General features: G+C 45.5%; 1 protein-coding gene across 2 annotated transcripts in view; it reads right to left on the bottom strand.

Moving 5' to 3' along the window:
- Positions 1-16917, bottom strand: part of MYO1C (myosin IC) — an 85405-nt gene that overhangs the window by 27046 nt on the left and 41442 nt on the right. For both annotated transcript variants that reach the window (XM_019545879.1, XM_019545880.1), the window contains exons 2-11: positions 8996-9151; positions 8346-8461; positions 5908-6106; positions 4896-4976; positions 3415-3594; positions 2956-3054; positions 2611-2724; positions 1002-1073; positions 445-564; positions 103-185 (exon numbers count right to left, since the gene is read on the bottom strand). In XM_019545879.1, coding sequence (XP_019401424.1) covers positions 103-185; positions 445-564; positions 1002-1073; positions 2611-2724; positions 2956-3054; positions 3415-3594; positions 4896-4976; positions 5908-6106; positions 8346-8461; positions 8996-9151 — 1220 coding nt within the window. The remainder of the gene's footprint in view (positions 1-102; positions 186-444; positions 565-1001; positions 1074-2610; positions 2725-2955; positions 3055-3414; positions 3595-4895; positions 4977-5907; positions 6107-8345; positions 8462-8995; positions 9152-16917) is intronic.

Raw genomic sequence — 16917 nt, 5'->3', positions numbered from 1 at the left:
TCTGCTATGCCTAGTTATATGATAATCCAGATCGAAGAAAACAGGATTAAATCACGGGCAACAGGTTTCTTCAAAGTTTAAAGACACCAAAAAGAAACATACCTGTTGTGCTGAAAAACCTCAAATCCATAAATGTCAAGCAGCCCTAGGACTGTTGTACTCCTCCATCCTGGGAACTCTGTCTCCTGCAACAAAGCCATAAACCATTCATTCATACCCGGTAGAGCATGCAGCAGCTGTGATCTATTCTTACAAATATAATCCCGCTGTCTGGCTCTCCACACAATCAGTGTGAATGAAATATGGTTAGAAACTCATTGTTCAGCAGGGAGATGGTCATTTTCCCTGCTTCCCAATCATGCGGTTTGAATTCACCATGTCCAACCGGTTTGCGGTACAACCATGCAAAACAATCATGGGAGTTCAAGTGAGAGATGAATTTACCTTGTAGGAAAGAGACTTGTTAATCTTATTCACTAGCCAAGAGAAGGTGCGCCCATACACTGCTTTGGCTAGAGCATCCCTTGCATAAGCTGCTTGCTCCAGGTTCAGAGGACTGACCAGCTGTATGGGGAAGAAGAAACAACAACTTCATATGGATGGCCTATTGAAAGACGCAGTCTTCTGACTTAGCGTGAACAAATTTGTGAGAGGCAAGGATTTTTTGGGTAATATCTTTTATAAAGCCACCTGTATAACTGGGAAAGACATAGACAAGTTTGCAGGTACCCAGTGTCCTTCCTCTCGCACATGTTCTGGACTGTCACAGCTACATCATCACGCCAACTTTGTGAATAAACTGGTCACTCTATAGTGACACAACCCAGACAGGAAACTATCTTCCAGGACTTATTACTAGTCAAAAGCAGGTTACATGACACTAAGAAATCCACAATGTCTTCTCTTAGCTACAAAGAAGACCGTCTAGTCTACTAACACCAGTGTGTACTTAGTCAGCTTCAGATCTGGAAGTCTCTAAGTTTTCCATCCCTGGTTCTTACCTCTTCCCCTTTGGCTATTATCTTCTTGTGGATCAGCGCTTCCCGAAGGATAGAACCTTCAACCCCTAGGAGCTAAAAACCAACAGAATGGAAATTCAGTTACACAAGTTTTTATTCATTCACCATGATCTGATTCAGACAAACCAGAGACTCGGTCCCATGCAGCTCCATTCAAGCCCAGCTCTTCAATGGCTCCCCATTCACCACTGGCTCCCCATTCAGTTTTACCCGCTTTCTCCCCTCAACTCAGTAGCTCAGTGTTCTGCCAGTAATGTCAGCCTTGGCTGCCTTCTTCCTTACACTCCTTACAGAAGGAAAAGTCTCTCTCATCCGAAGCCCCTTCTCTCTTATCGAAACCACCCCCCTTAATACCCACCTCCACTGAGATGATTAAAGAAATAATCTATTCAACTACAGATTAAGGAGCAGATAGAACAGTTGCTAATTTACAAATATTTGAATACAAGTACTGTTTATACTTGACTATAACCCTCTTCGTTTCTTAGCTGTCATCTTAGGGTTTGTCTACACTGGGATAATTCAGGAAAGTTAACCCAAAGTAATCTTTACAGTGAATTAAACTGTCTTAAATACCTGTGTGGACATACTCATTCAGAATTAAAGTGATACTTATTCAGTAACGTTTTCTTTGTAGTCTTAGACACTCACCCACAGTGGAAATCCAATAAATAGTAGTTAATTCACCATTCAAAAAGGGAGCGCACATACTGGCAAATAATCCAAAGGGACCCATCACTAACCCCTGATAATTGCTAAGGGGACTGGCAGGGAATTAAAACAGTAGTAAATTAAGCCATCCAGGGCACATCTACGTGTGCCATTAATGTGCAGCAATAAACTGTGGAGCAATAAGCACGGCACTCCTGGGAAGCTCCTAGGCGTGTGGTTTACACAAGTGCCTGGACTGCAACACATTCAGCCAGGTTGCAGCGGCCCCGGCTGCAGGGAGACCAGGGAGTCAGCCTGCCAGCCCAAGGCTGCTGTGGCCAGGCTCAATGTGCTGCAGGGGGGTGAGCTGGGGCGTGAGGGTGCTTCAGTGCGGGGTTAGCCAGCAGGCATCCCTGCAATGAAGCACCCTAGTGCCCTAGTCAGCTGGGTCAGCATCTACATGTGCAGTGCTGCTCATGAAAAAACTCCACAGCAGGGTAGTACTTGTATTTGCACGTAGACATTGACCATGTGTAGACACTCTCCCACAGTGGTCTGTTATCCCTTAGGTGAGTTAATTTGAGGTTCCTGTACTATTTAGCAAAGACATTTATCAAGAAGGTAAAATTAGCTGAATAATATATCCAGCAAGCATTTTTTTTTTGCACTGATTGACATTATACAATTAAAACTACTGCAAAAGTGTTTTATCCCTTATGAACAGCATATACATTGGCCAGCATTTTTACACTGGCTAAAAGGAGTCGAATATGATCTTCAGGCTCTGGTTTTAATTATTTTAAATAGAAAAAACACATTTTCATTTAATTATGTCCATTTAATAAATGTCAAGCTTTGACAGCTATTGAGTCTTATCCTGGAATAATGTAACAGTGCAAATACAGCACTCCAGGGACAACGTCCTAGGGTTTGTACTTACTCTGGCCAGATATTTAATCTGATTTTCTGTGGTCACCTGAGCATTGCCTTGTTCATCAGCAGCAAATTGCACATTCCCCAGGTGCAGCACACTAGCTACAATGCTCAGCAAATCCTAGTACAAAACAGCAGAAACACGGTCATGAAACTGTGAATATAAAAGGAATTAAACACTATTGTGTATGTGTTATGGGGGAGGTAGGAACGGGGAACTGGGGACCACTAGCTGGCACCCATCAGCTGGAGATATCTGCACAATTAGCGTCAGGGCAGCTGACAGAACAAACCATGAAGGATAATCTCGGGGGCAAAGGGAGAATCAGGTGCGCTGCAAGACACCTCTTACCTCCACATCGTTGTCATTAAAGTTGATAATGGACAGGGCCTTTCTCACAACCTTCCAGTCATTTTTATCATTGATAGAACTGACCCTTGCACAGTGACCCTAAAACAAAAGATTTTGAGAAAAGTAAGGTTGGATAGTCCGACATATTGTTCCCATAGGCTAGGGGGTTTCAACTTTTTTTAGTAGGCGTAACCCCAGCAGACGTGTGCGAGCCATGTACCGCCAGTGTGCGCGAGCCCACACCCCCTCTGGCCATACCCCCAGTTGACATAAGCCATACAACTCCAACATGTGTTACCTGCCACCTCTCGTGCTGGGAAATACATTACAGAATACATTTATCCTACAGGACAGACGGTCAGCAATACTCATCGCTATTAACCTTTCCAATTAGCAAACAGATGCTCCCTTTAGAGAGTATCAAATCAAAGAACTGGCAAAAATGGATCCTGTTCATACCTTCACTAAGTAGGGGTATTGTTGGGGGTTCTTCTCAAGGCCCAGCCTTCGCAAGAGCTCCTCTTCTCCTCCATCTAAAAGCTGGTAGAAAATATGGAAGTTCCTCTCCCCGTGATTCTGATGGACGACCCGAGATTTCTCCAGTAAGTAGTTCAGGATGTGACCTCCAACAGGGGCTCCCTAAACCAAAGCAGATAAACTGGAATAGTTCACAGGTACAAAGGAAAATCCCCTTGATTCTCTGACGGCAGAATATCAAAGACAGAGGGTTTTGAAAGAATAAGCTACGAAGTACAGACATAATTTCTGTCATTTTATACCGAGCTGTCTCAGAATCCAAAAATACAAGGTGGGCATTTGAACTTTTGAACTTCCTTAGAATATATTAAAGCCAAAATGTTAAATGAAACACAAATGTAATGCTGTGAAACATATATTATTACAGCTCACGTGCGGCATATTGTGGTCCCTTCTATTTACCCCTTCTCCGAAAGACGACAGCAGAAAAGGTCCGGAGAAGGGCGACGGAACATGGAGGGGTTACTTATCAAGAAACTTTAAAAAAAGAGTTTAGACGTATATCTATCAGATAGATTATTATGCTAGATTCAAGTGTGTGACATTTTGGCAATTTAGGGAACAAAGACGAGGTAATGGGATAAAGCTGTATAAAAATAATGATATGCTAAAGTTAAGGTTGCCTATGCAAGCTCAACTCTGCCCTCCTGTGTGTGTCTAGGTGTATGATCAGACAACATCTCCCACTTAAGGGCTTCTGTGTCAGTGTATTTAAATATGGGTGTATTTCTCATACCAATAAAGTATTTCTAATACTTATCTAAAGTGCAGATGTTTTCAGTATCAATATAAGCTGAAGCATTCTCTGAACCCTATTACACCTTTTCTACTGATGTCTAGTGGTAGTGCATTCCACTAGTTACTTATACATAAAGAAAATAAAAGTAAAGTCTTTCCTTTTTTCAGCCCCAGAGTATTGTGTCAGTTTGCAAAACAAAACCAGGGGCCTAGAATATTTAAATACCCCAAAAGTCTGATTTTGGATTTAAACCGAGTTGATCTGAATTCCTTTTTAAAAGAGGCTGCAGTTCAATGGGTGTATAACCCAGTATACAACCAAAGTCCAAGACCTTTATTTTTTCGAGTTCTGGGGGGGGGGGAATTAACATTTCCCTGTAGCATACAAGAAAAAACTGCAATAGCTCTATAACAGAAAGGGCATCACCATTCAAACAAGAGTGATTTGCAAAGCATAAGCACAGAGAGGCAATTACAGTGTTTACTATTTTTTGTTCTTACAAGGTTTTATCTATGGTACAGGGGTCCATGCAAAGGAATGAAAATGGAACCATTTCCTTGGTTTTTTGGGCCATGGAAAATAGATGCCAATATGAACAGCACCCTCAGGCACAGAACTGAACTACAAACTGGGACTAGTCTCTCCATACAGAAAAGGCTTTTACCCGGTAATCAAACTGCACATCCATGTATTTCCCAAATCGGCTGGAGTTATCATTGCGAAGAGTTTTTGCATTTCCAAATGCCTGAAATAAGAAGGCACCAAAAAGAAACAAATAAAGATCCTCGAAGAAAGGGAATACCCAAACATAGCGCTTTGAAATATTTTTCAAAGGTGTCCATGGCTTCTTTGCCAGGTTCCCCCTTTTCAATGGGAGTCTAAGGAAAAAGCAGGGAGTTCCTCAAACTGATTTTGGGAGCTGCAGCCATACTGTAAGCATCAGGCTGTCACCCTGCTTGGGCCTGTTATTGTGTTTCTCTCCACCAGGAAAGCAGTCTAGTTGAAAAGTTTTGTTAGAAGTTTTTCCTCCATACCCATATGACTTAACACAGGGCTGTCCAACTGGCAGCCCCTTAAGGGTTAGCATGCAGCCCAGGCCATAGGCTCCCACCCCGCTGCCATTTCCCCTCCCCATCCGCTCCTGCTGCCGCACCCGAGAGAGGACTGGAATGTGCAAGCGGCCCCTGGGGCAAAGAAGGGAGCCTGCGCACACTGCAGGTAGGTAGTGCGTGCAGCTGGGAGAGGGGGGCAGTTGCTACACGTATGGCAGGGGAGAATTGAGCCACCAGTGCTGGGGCAGCCCATGCAACTGGGAGACAAGGGAGCCAGGCTGCTCATGCTGTGGAAGTGGGGCATACCTACAGCCCCCTGAATTTGGGATCCATGTGGCATGCTGCTCCTGGCTGCCTGGAAGTTGGGACAGCCCTGACTAACAGAACCACATTACCCTGTACACAACAGTCACAGGCCCAGGCTTGACAGTCATCTTCTTCCCATATGTCCAACCCCCTCCCACACCACACTGTTTTGAACAGGTGGTAGAAACAGTGACAGGTAAGGCTGCTACAGACTGGACAACAGCGATCAGTGGTGCATAAGATCCACCACTGCTGTTTATCCAGGTGTAAATCAGGGGATGCAGCTGTCCAACATCCATACTGTGTGCACTGAATTACCTCTAGGACTGGGTTGGACTGTAGGAGGCGGTCTTTCACCATCTCAACTTGGTCACTGGCTGGACAGGTCACTGCATAGTACTGCAGGATCTTCTTGGTGGCCTCAGTCTTGCCAGCTCCACTCTCCCCAGATATCAGGATACACTGGTCCTTCCTCTCCGTGCGAAGGGAACGGTATGAATTGTCAGCAATAGCATAACTAGGAAACAATAATAAGGGGAAATTAAGCCAGCTTCCAAAAACATAAAGGTCAGAGAACCGCCAGCTAGACACCTGGATTATCCATACAGTCACACATATAAACGGTAGAACCGCAAGCTCCAGCCAGGGCATTCTTACACTTTGGGCAGGGATAGCTCTTAGAGAACTGAGTCTGTCTGGACTCATAACCCCCAGCCCAAGACTTCTCACTTTCTGCAGTTCATAAACTCTCTGTGAGGGCATGGAGTCTGACTGTATCTGCCAGGCTGCCAACGATGCACAAATTTAGCTTCTTTGTTGTGTTTTTACCTCCACGATCTGCTGATGTGCCAAAGGGCGGTAGAATAGACCTAGCAACCAAAGGCTGTTACACAGAGCTGGCGTTGTATTCAGCTACAAATACCTGGGGGGGTGTCACAAGTTAGTTCCTACAAAAGACAACTGGTCTGTCAAGGAGGAAGAGATCACCTTGGCTTGAACTCATGTGGCAGAAGGCTGTGATCATTTGCTGGTACTGATCAGGAAGTCACCTCACAAAAAGCCTGAAAGGTTATAAAAGGCACTGAGCCATTTACCTCTTTGGTCATTTTCACCTGTTTAACCCAAAGGAGAGCTGCCTGAAACAGAAAGCCAATGCAGTATGTGGCAAACTTCTCTGTTTCAGGACAATCTATCCCCCCATCCTTTCAACCCCCAGGCAAAAAATAAACCAGAGTAAAGGGGCTGTGTTCAGGAAGCTTGGTTTCCAATCACTTACAATGTCTTCTGCTCTATTCTTTTCAAAGTGAAATCAAGTTGCTTTTAAAAAATCCATGCACCGTTTTTGTGCATTTGTTTGCACATGCCATGTAGATCCTAAAGAATTAAGCCATAAATGAAGGCTAACACCTTCTCTGGGATTCTTGGAAAGCACACACTTAAGCTATGGCACTGGATCTGAAAATCATCGCTGGATTCCAAGTACAGGCAATTAGGTCATGGTTTCCAGAGCTCAGGAGAAGGTGTGCAAGACAGAGGGCCTGAACCTCAACACCATGCTACCAAAGACCCCAAGATATGGGCAGTACCTGGACTGCCCAGACTGGATACTTAACAGGCCTGGGGATTCCTTAGCAGCAATCTGACGGTGGAGTGGCCAAGAAGGGGGACTCAGCCAGATATGGAAGAACCCAGAGAACTAGGCTGAGGATTTCTCTTTAGATTCAATGCAAAGAAAGGACAATCTGAAAGCAGCAATTTCTACTGCTACCGAAACCACAGCACGTTCCTTTTTTTTGCAGGGCCTCGCCATCAAAATTAAACTGACCCCTCGCCATCAAAATTTTACTTCTGGACCACTTTCCTATCAAAATCATTGAAAAAAGATAAAACCAAAATGCAATTTATAAATTTGCCTCTTGGCAGTATCCTCTTCTGTAGGCTAATTATCTCCTCAAGTACAAGGGAAGACTGACAGCCTTGCACACTTTACATTTTGTAAAATATTCCATTTATGTAGGGGTGTTTGTTATTCCCACTATTATTCACCATCCTTCCAAAGCCCATTGTAAGCAGGTCCTCAGGAAACGTCTTAGAACAGGGCCCTGGGCTGTGAATCACCCTGCTCAGCCAGGTGCTCTTAGACTCATCCTCTTTTTTTTCGGCCCAACAGAAAAAATCAGTTACTTTCAAAAATAGCTTCAAGCTGCTGCTTTTTTTAACCCCCCTCCCTCCCCGAAAACTGGGAACATTCATCAGGCCATGTAAATAAATACATTCCTTGTTCTGAAGGGCTTGTGGTATCTTAGCAACAAGGGAAATACCAGATAAATATTGGTCAAGTAGTAACAGAGAAGGTAGGAAAAAAATCATCACACGCATTCCCTTTCCCCAGTTAGCTGTACACCGAACAAACTGCAGAGCAGCAAAGGGAAACTTAGAACCAGAACGTCTAAATACTAAACAACCCTCAGACCCTGAGGTCTTTAGTCCTGCCTGGGCTGGGGCAGCAGCTCAGATTCCTCTCGGATTCATATCGTGTGGCCAGGAAGGAGCTAACTCCCCCTCCTTGGAAGGAAAAGCGAACAGAAGAGCTTGACACCACACCCCACAGAGGATTCCTGTTATACCCACTGACACCAGGGCTGCGTTTGGAGGATAGTAATGCGAGCCATGTTCCTTGGCTTTCTGAATGCTGGAATTAAAACATGCCAGGTGGGAATGGCACAAAGGGTACCATTTACCCACAGGCCACTTACAGGTGGGGAGACACTTCATAGAAGCTGACGCCACGGTATCGTTCCATGTGTTGTTTGCTATAGATTTCCAACTCCTTGTATGGGTTTACTGACACTAGGACTGAGCCAATGTATGTCTGAAAAAGAGCAGGAGGACGAGAGATTACACAAAAGCTAGCTTCTGCTTCTACCAAAGCCTGACAAATGATTTCAGAATCCCAGGCAGGGTTTCAGGCTCCACCTGCAGCAAAAGCACCTGGAATGCTGCTAGCCGCAGAAAACGGTGCATACCTTGGGGAACTAAAGAAACACTCACAGGTAGCGAATGTGAGAATTCAGGATGCGCCACGCAATAGTAAACTACATTAGTGCTTCTCGCTATCCCTGCATTGCAGTTTGAACACCAGGTTATTTTTAACCCTTCAAACCATTATTTGTGATTCACCTTAAGCCTTGGTTTGCTGAAAACCAAAAAAGAATACATTTTCAGTAGTGCTGAGTAATCATACCTCCAACTGAAGTCAGCTGGAGCGGCACGTGTTAAATACGCCTGAGAACTGGGCTCTACACTCGATACGCAATGGCAGGTGAACGGGAGCGGATAGATGCTACCATGTTCAAAACCCATGCCAGCACCACAAATTGCTGCATCTGTCCTTTATCGTACTCACATAGATCAGATTCTCCTTGAATCGTTTACGCAGGTTTTCAATGAAAGCTGCTTCGCTGGTGAAGTTCTCAAGCAGGACAAAATCCTGAACCCCAACACGGTCACGGGCTGTCAAAGCACTCTCCATTGTCATCCGGATACCGTTACTCCCTGCTCCCTGCAACCAAAACCAAAAAGTAAGCCAACAGGCTGAGCCTTCCCTGACATGCAACCCACAAAAATCAACAAGAACAGACTACACAAAGGAACTCTTAGTACAGCAAACTCCCATCACTTTACACTTGCAGTGGACAGTTTGACAGAAGATGGGTAAGCTCTGGGAGAAAGTTACTGTACTGTTAAAACTCCAATCAGTAACAGAACAGGGTCAAGTAAACTTCCTAAGGGCCACGTCTACACGAGGCGCTGATGTGTCGTGTGGCAGCAACTGTGATGTGACACTGCTGCACGGTAGTCTTGAGCTACTGCACAGTCAGGGTCATGAAAAAGCCATTTAGTGCCAGTACCGCAAAGTAACTCTGGTTTAGTAATGACTGCACCGTCAGTGTCTCGGGAAGACATGGCAAAGGAGAGCAAAACCGACTCCACGTTTCCCCAAGGATTGTTTGGTAAGAGTGATTCTGAAAAGCAGCAGAGGTAATTTCTTTCCTTGAAATGCCCTGAGGTCTGACCCCTTGAGATAAGCAGACTTCTGGGTCCCAAACATCGATTATTTGTCTCCTGGGTCTGTGTCCTCACATTACAGAACCCGTTAAGCCACACACACATTCAGCACGATATCTACTGAGAAACCTCTGAAGTTTAGGACCCAGGAGAAGTGACTATTAGTGATTCCCAACCTCCTGTGTACATTCACTTCTCTCTTGCAGCAATTTTAATACTCCCCATACACTGGGGAAGTCAACCTTTTTCAGCAAGTCAGAAGATAAGTTTCCCTCTGACAGCGATGCAGAGAGATAAATAACCCTGCCCTCTGCGGATCAAGTCTTTCCTGTGCAGTCCAGTCAGTCTCATCAGAAGTTAACTGGGACACAGCAGTTTATCTGTATCAGACAGTTCTTTCTGCACTTCCTTCTCTGTTCATCACTGGATGAGAAATTACTATCTGCAATAGTATGATGAATTTGCCAAGTATCCTAACAGTTTCTCTTCAGGACTTAGAGAGACAATCGCTCAAACGCCCTGCTGTACTTCTGATGCATCCCATGAACCTACTTCCATTTTACACAGGGCACATGGTGAGAGAGGATACTCCAGTTTGTGCCCTTCTGGAATATGCCATTGGATAGATCTGAACTTCAGTTTCTTGCTCACCAAGAGATCCTACTGATGCCACAAATGATTTAGAGAGATGAAGTTCAGCTGAGATTTTCTTCTGGGAAAGAAATCCAGGACTGAGCCCAGCGTAAGAGCCATGCCACTGCTCGCCTCTCAAGGAGAATTTACAAGATTTGGATGTCATGCTCCACACAGCTGAGACACCTGACTTGACCTAGAGTGCCCCCCCCCCCCCAGTGTTACTGCAATAGACTAATCAGAGGAGGACAAAGTCCTCATCAAAGCCAGGCATTGCTTCTGATTTCTGCCTGCAGCCCAAACCAAATGATGATTCCTCTATAAACACAGACTGCAAGGGAAAGGGATTTCTTCTGTACCTTTTCACACTCCTAACCACGACCTAGAACTCTGCCGGCTACTTCCCCCTCCTCGGCGGCATGCCCTGCTATGCTTCGGCAGATACTCCCAGCAGGAGTTGGAGTCTCTTTATGCCGCCTCAGTATCTTGCTGTGGAAAAGCCCACCATGCAGGACCCCCCCCCCGACTGCAGTTTGAGGAGCACAAGTCTCATTGATGTAGCAGGACTCCCTTCAGAGAACGCCACCCTCACCAGTAAGAAGACTTCTCGTCTGTCAGGATTTCCTGAGAGGTGACATTAAACCAGACTTTTGCGTGGTTTCTGCTGCGAGACTCTAACCACATTCTTTTGATATACCATTCAGTAAGAGCAGGGAAGGCAAAGCATTGTTTGCACAGGCACTACTAAGTATTCTGAAAGTTAACGCACAGAGCAGCTTCATGTTTCCTCCAAATAACTGCATCAAAAAGTGCCACAGAGCTCTTTAAAATGGCTAGGCTGAACAGACAGGCAAGTTGCATTTTTAGGTAAGGTATTTAATATGACAGATGTTCTAGCTGGCATGAGACACAGAGAAGAAAGCTGTTGCACTCACAGTAGGCACTGTTTGCAGAGCAGGCAAAGGCTACAAAAAAAGAAGAAACATGGCAGAGACAAGTTCCCTATGTCTCTTGCCCCATCAAGTCATCACAGAAGAGAAGGAAACATGTAGGGTATAAGAGTGGGTGTATGAGTGTGAGAGGGGTAACTTCTCCTCTCCTGCGCACCCCTGGGGCACAGCACAATTTCACCCCGAACAAATGTGAGAAACCAAGAAGTCAACAATGTAGAAAGTGATTCCAAGATGAGGAACGGCAGCGGATGACAACCGCCAGTCTGTACCCTGCAGAAAACTAGACCCTAGTTCCAGGGCATGCCAATGCGGCAACCTGGCCCGCCTGGAACACTGTCACCTACACCTAGAACGGGCTTTTTTTACTAACTGAAATATGAACGTGAATAACGCAGTTGGTAATGTACTCCGGAAGTCATTTAGTAACAGACTTTGTATTCATAATGCAGCTATCCTGAACACATGGCTGAAGCTGGCGGAAAAATGAAAAGCCAGTCCGCCCGGCCAGGGGATGAGTCGAGGCTTTTGGGACTTGGGCTCATAACTTCAGACTGTGGGATAAGAATGTTAGACTGGTGATTTTACTAAACTGATCAATAGTGGATGTAAAAAAAATATCAAATTTAAATTATTAGCATTATGGTAGTACCTGGTGCTACCAGCTCATAACTGTCAAAGTTTGCATATTTACCGAATTTCTTAAAGCACCAGCTTTTGGGGGGTCCTCTAACTACAGAAGACTCCCAATATTCATTCAAAAAATATAGCCCTGGCCACCTGACTCAAACATAACCTGAAGTGTTTTAAAAACAAATGCCAACAAAAAGCTTGCTAGATTTTAATTTTTAGAACCTTACAATTTTAAAGCTAAATCTCTTACAATTTACAGCTGATTGCCGCAGTTTTGCCCTCCAGTTCTGAATCCTTCAATTTGGGAATGCATCTCACCGAGAAAGCCCAGCCAAGATCAGAGTTGTGTTGCACTGGGTACTATACATACCCAGCGAAGGATACATGCACCATAGCCCAGACATCCTGCTATCTAACAAAGTGAGCGCCGCTAAGATGGTACCTGTTAAAGGAAATGATTTTATGTCCCAAGAACATCCCTTCTTGTTGAAAGCCCGGTTCCCACTTGACAGTGCTGGTGAGCTGAGCTGACAACATGGACATTTCCACGGAGAGCTCGTCGGGGCAATGATGACATCATCCCGCACATGTACAGACAGCACTTAGCAGACTGGAATACAACAATGCAGTACAATAAATATGTACAATAGGGAACAGTTCATAAAAGACCACTGGGGAACCAAATATATGGAACCCATCAGCTTCTTCCATCTCTAACACTCATTCACCGATGCTTTCGATTTTTTTTCCATTTCGTTAAATACACTCCATGTAGCCTCTTTCATATCCAGCCACAAGAACATGATCCCACAAATAGCCAAAGGCTCCAGCATAGCTCTAGACCACTTCACTCAAGTAATATGCCAAGATTTTTCCAAAACTAAAGGACTATGCTGGCACAGGAACAAATTAATATAAACTGGCCATAAATAAATATAGGCAGGAAACTGGAAGAGAATGTTTAACCTTTTCAATAAGATCAGCAGTGGGGGGGGAAAAAACACAACCCACCACACAAAGCCCCAAATGCACATTTTCAAATGGGGCCTGACACATTTATGAATGGAATTACTGTCTGTGGAAGGACCCAGGCATGGCTTTCTTTTCTTACGTCCTATGTACCTATAGCTCTCCAAATGCCCACACCTACATACTTAATCCAAATTTACATCATTCTGAAGGGCAAGGATTCCTTTGGGTAATATCTTTTACTGGACCAACTCTGTAGTTGGGATAGAATTAAATAACATGCAAGACATTCAAAAGCTTGTCTAGCTCTATCCCCACTACACAGTTGGTCCAAGAAAAGACATCATCCTAAAAAATCCTTGCCTCTTGCCTAATTTCTGGGCCATCCCAGCTACGACAGACCATACGCTACCAGACTTCTGGAGACTTTCACAGGGAAAAAACGAAAAGAAAAGAAGAAATACTTAACAGATTCAACCGTTTTCATCAGCCACCCCCTAAAGTTCAGGACACATCAATGCAAACCGAGCATATCCAATATGAAAGAAAGAGGAATCAGTCCTTCGTAAGAAAGAATCCTTTTCTTCAGATATGTCTTCTGAGGCTGGCACTTACAGATAAGTACCTTCTACCTTCCTCAGTGTATGTCTTACTCTTTCAGTTCCTAGGGTTCTGGCTCATCAGGAACAAAGTGGCTATGTTTATTTTCACACTTTTTTTGTCTTAACTGAGTTTAGGTTTTAAACAATAAATCAGGTGCAGTCACATGGCTTCAATTTGCAGCTGAGCACTAAATAAATGGGCCCACAGACCTGGTCTAGCTTCCTAAATATATTTGCCAGCCCACGTGACACAGTCTAAGCTTAAATTTAGAGCTCTGTGCCTTCCAAGATGTTAAGACAGATTCTAAGCATAACTCAGTGCAAACTGAGTGGGCCAGAAATCTGGAACAATGGCTGAGCAGCTTGTACTTCTCTGTGCCATTCTTTGTTGTACGGGGCTGTTCACTTCCAAATGTAACACTACAGCTTTAACTATTCTGCTACGCAACATTTCAGTAGATGGGATGCAAAAGTATTGCATCTGGATGAAAACTGGATACTGCTACAGAAAAGGTTGCAGAGGGCAAAAAATGGGGAGAGAGAAAAGGAGAATACAGAATGAAAAGAATTAAATATCAGAAATTACAGGGATCCTAAAGGGGAATGAGTTTTCCCACTGAATGATAACAAATTTGACAATATGGTGCTAAAGAAAAGATAACTAGAATGTTAGCTACTCTAGTCCAACAGAAAAGGACACAAGATCCAAGAGCTGGAAGCTGAAACTAGCAAATGGACCTTGATATCTGTGATGCTATGACATAAGGGTCATATTTTCTCCTTTTGATTTAGAACAAAATTTCACTGGCATCAGTGGCACTTCCACTTTGAACAGAGGACATCATATTCCCTAGTTTTTGGGAAACCAGAAGGGGATGGTTTCTCTTACCTACTGACAAATCGAAAAGGTATTCAAGATAGAGAATGACTCAATATGATGTTACCTATGGGGGGCAGGGGGGTCTGCTCCCTGGCTTCCTGTCTCCACCCAAAACTTGTTTTTCTTTTGGTTCACAACAAGTTATAAGGGATAAACAACTGGGATCCTACTAGACTTGGCAGGTTGAGAGAGGGAGAGAAACACCCTCCCTCTCCCTCTATGTGGACTGTAGATTCAAATCTCTTGGCGCGGTCTCTGTCCCATATCCGCTTCACAACAGCATCTTTGCAAAACTGTGCAAGCAGAAACACTGCCGAGGCTAACTCTGCGGCGGTGTAGTCACAGGAGTACTGGGATCACTTATGAGACAAAGGAACCATTCTGGAATTGGTCAAGAAATGCTTTGCAGACATGGCAGGCACTTGCCACAACCAGGGGAAACCACATCTTCCAAAGTATCTAGAAAGCTCCACTTTGGTCCAAAGACAATATCCAAGATGAAGTAACACCTGTTTCTGCAACACTGTAAGAATAGCTACTGTGTTACAAGTGTGGGTGGAACAAAGCTAAAGATGTGATGCATTGCTGGCACGGCAGGGACTGAGGGTGGGCCTCATGCCCACTGAGAACTAACGAGGGGGGCGGGGGTCCCGAATTCCCAGCAATCTATCTGATCGCCCTGACTGTACAGTTAGTAGACTCTAGAGAGCCTGAGCCTCCTCTCTCAGACTGCCCTCCTAAGCACCTAACCTGAGGGCCGCACCCAGAGAGCGGTGGTGGACGGTCATTTTCGACCTGGAGGGACGTGGGCAGTGGGTCCCCCAGGGCTCGGTCCTCGGGCCCGCACTGTTCAACATCTTCATCAGCGACTTGGAGGAGGGGGTAAAAAGCACCCTGCTCAAATCTGCTGATGACTCAGAGATATGGGAGGAAGTGGGCACACTAGAAGGGAGGAATAGGCTGCAATCAGACCTAGACAGGTTACAGGGGTGCGCGGACAAGAACAGGATGGGTTTCAACACTGACAAGTGCAAGGTGCTGCACCTGGGAGGAACAACCGGCACCACACCTACAGGCTGGGGAACTCTCTTCTTGTCAGTGCAGAGGCAGAAAAGGATCTTGGAGTCATCATCGATGCCAAGATGAACATGGGCCGGCAGTGTGGGGAGGCAGTCAGGAAGGCCAACCGCACCTTGTCATGCATCCACAGATGCATCTCGAGCAGGTCCAAGGAGGTGATCCTCCCCCTCTATGCGGCGCCGGTCAGGCCGCAGCTGGAGTACTGCGTCCAGGTCTGGAGGCCGCACTTCAGGAGGGATGTGGACAGCATGGAGAGCGTCCAGAAGAGGCCACTCGCATGATCGGGGGCAGCAGGGCAGGCCCTACAAGGAGAGGCTGCGGGACCTGAACCTGTTCAGCCTCCACAAGAGAAGGCTGAGGGGGATCTAGTGGCCTGTTACAAACTAGTCAGGGGGGATCAGCAGGCATTGGGGGAGTCCCTGCTCCCCCGAGCACCGCCAGGAGTGACTAGAAATAACGGTCACAAGCTGGCGGAGGGGAGATTCAGACTAGACATCAGGAGGCGCAACTTCACCATCAGGGCGGCTAGGGTCTGGAACCAACTTCCAAGAAAAGTGGTGCTGGCTCCTACCCTGGGGGTCTTTAAGAGGAGGCTAGATGTACACCTTGCTGGGGTCTTTCCTGCCGTGGCAGGGGGTCGGATTGGATGATCTGCTCGGGTCCCTTCCGACCTGACCAACTATGAAACATTGCATTGCAGTCCCTGGCCTTCCGCTCAGGGAGCTGCACAACTAACACAGCTGCAGGCTGGATTTTCCTGAACTTGCAATTGGGTACAGTCTCAGGGGAGTCATCCCTAGTCTATTTTAACCCTCTGTGCTTCTAATCGCTTCTCCAGAAGAGTCAACACAACCGTGGCGCAGAGCCAGGCAGGCAAAAGCAATTAGTTCTGGGCCAGTGCAATTCAAGTGGCACGTCTTCCACAGGTCTTTTCTTCTCTGTAATTATGCCTTGAGCGGGACTTTCAGCGATGTAAACGGGTACAGCGCCATGCAGCAACACTGATTTAGGCAAGCTGAGAGCCTCACCTGTGCTTTCACTCACAGGGCCAGCTTGAAGGATCAGAGTTGGTCTCCACAGGATTTAGTTCCACTGAATGCAATGGCACTTGAATGCACAGTGCTGCTTCTTGAGGGCTGATAAAAACCACTGTTTTAGGTGACTCATTACATAGTGTTGTGGGATGGAAACATATTTTACTTTTAGCTTGTTTAAGTGATGAAATAGGAAAAAGATGCCCCATGACCTGGGGCTTCTGACTCCCAAAGCATGTTGCCAAAGCAACCACGGTGCTTTCTATCCGCCGTCCAGCAAACTCCCAAATGTTTCTTCAGTGACTTTTTTTTTCAAGTCACTTTGAGATTTTCTATAAGATTTCCCACTGTAACTGAAGAGGATGAGCTCAGATTTCTTGCAGCATGCAAAGGGGAAAATACAGGTACAATGTGTTCTGGGAACCTCCACTTACTGCCCTGCCCGAGTGCTGGGCAGGACTGCGTACTGCAGTCTGGCC

The sequence above is a fragment of the Crocodylus porosus genome, unplaced genomic scaffold, assembly GCF_001723895.1.
Source record: "Crocodylus porosus isolate Cpor-Errol unplaced genomic scaffold, CroPor_comp1, whole genome shotgun sequence".
NCBI classification, from domain to species: Eukaryota; Metazoa; Chordata; order Crocodylia; family Crocodylidae; genus Crocodylus; species Crocodylus porosus.
Note: the sequence above shows the minus strand (reverse complement) of the source record. Positions and strands in the feature narration are given on the sequence as shown.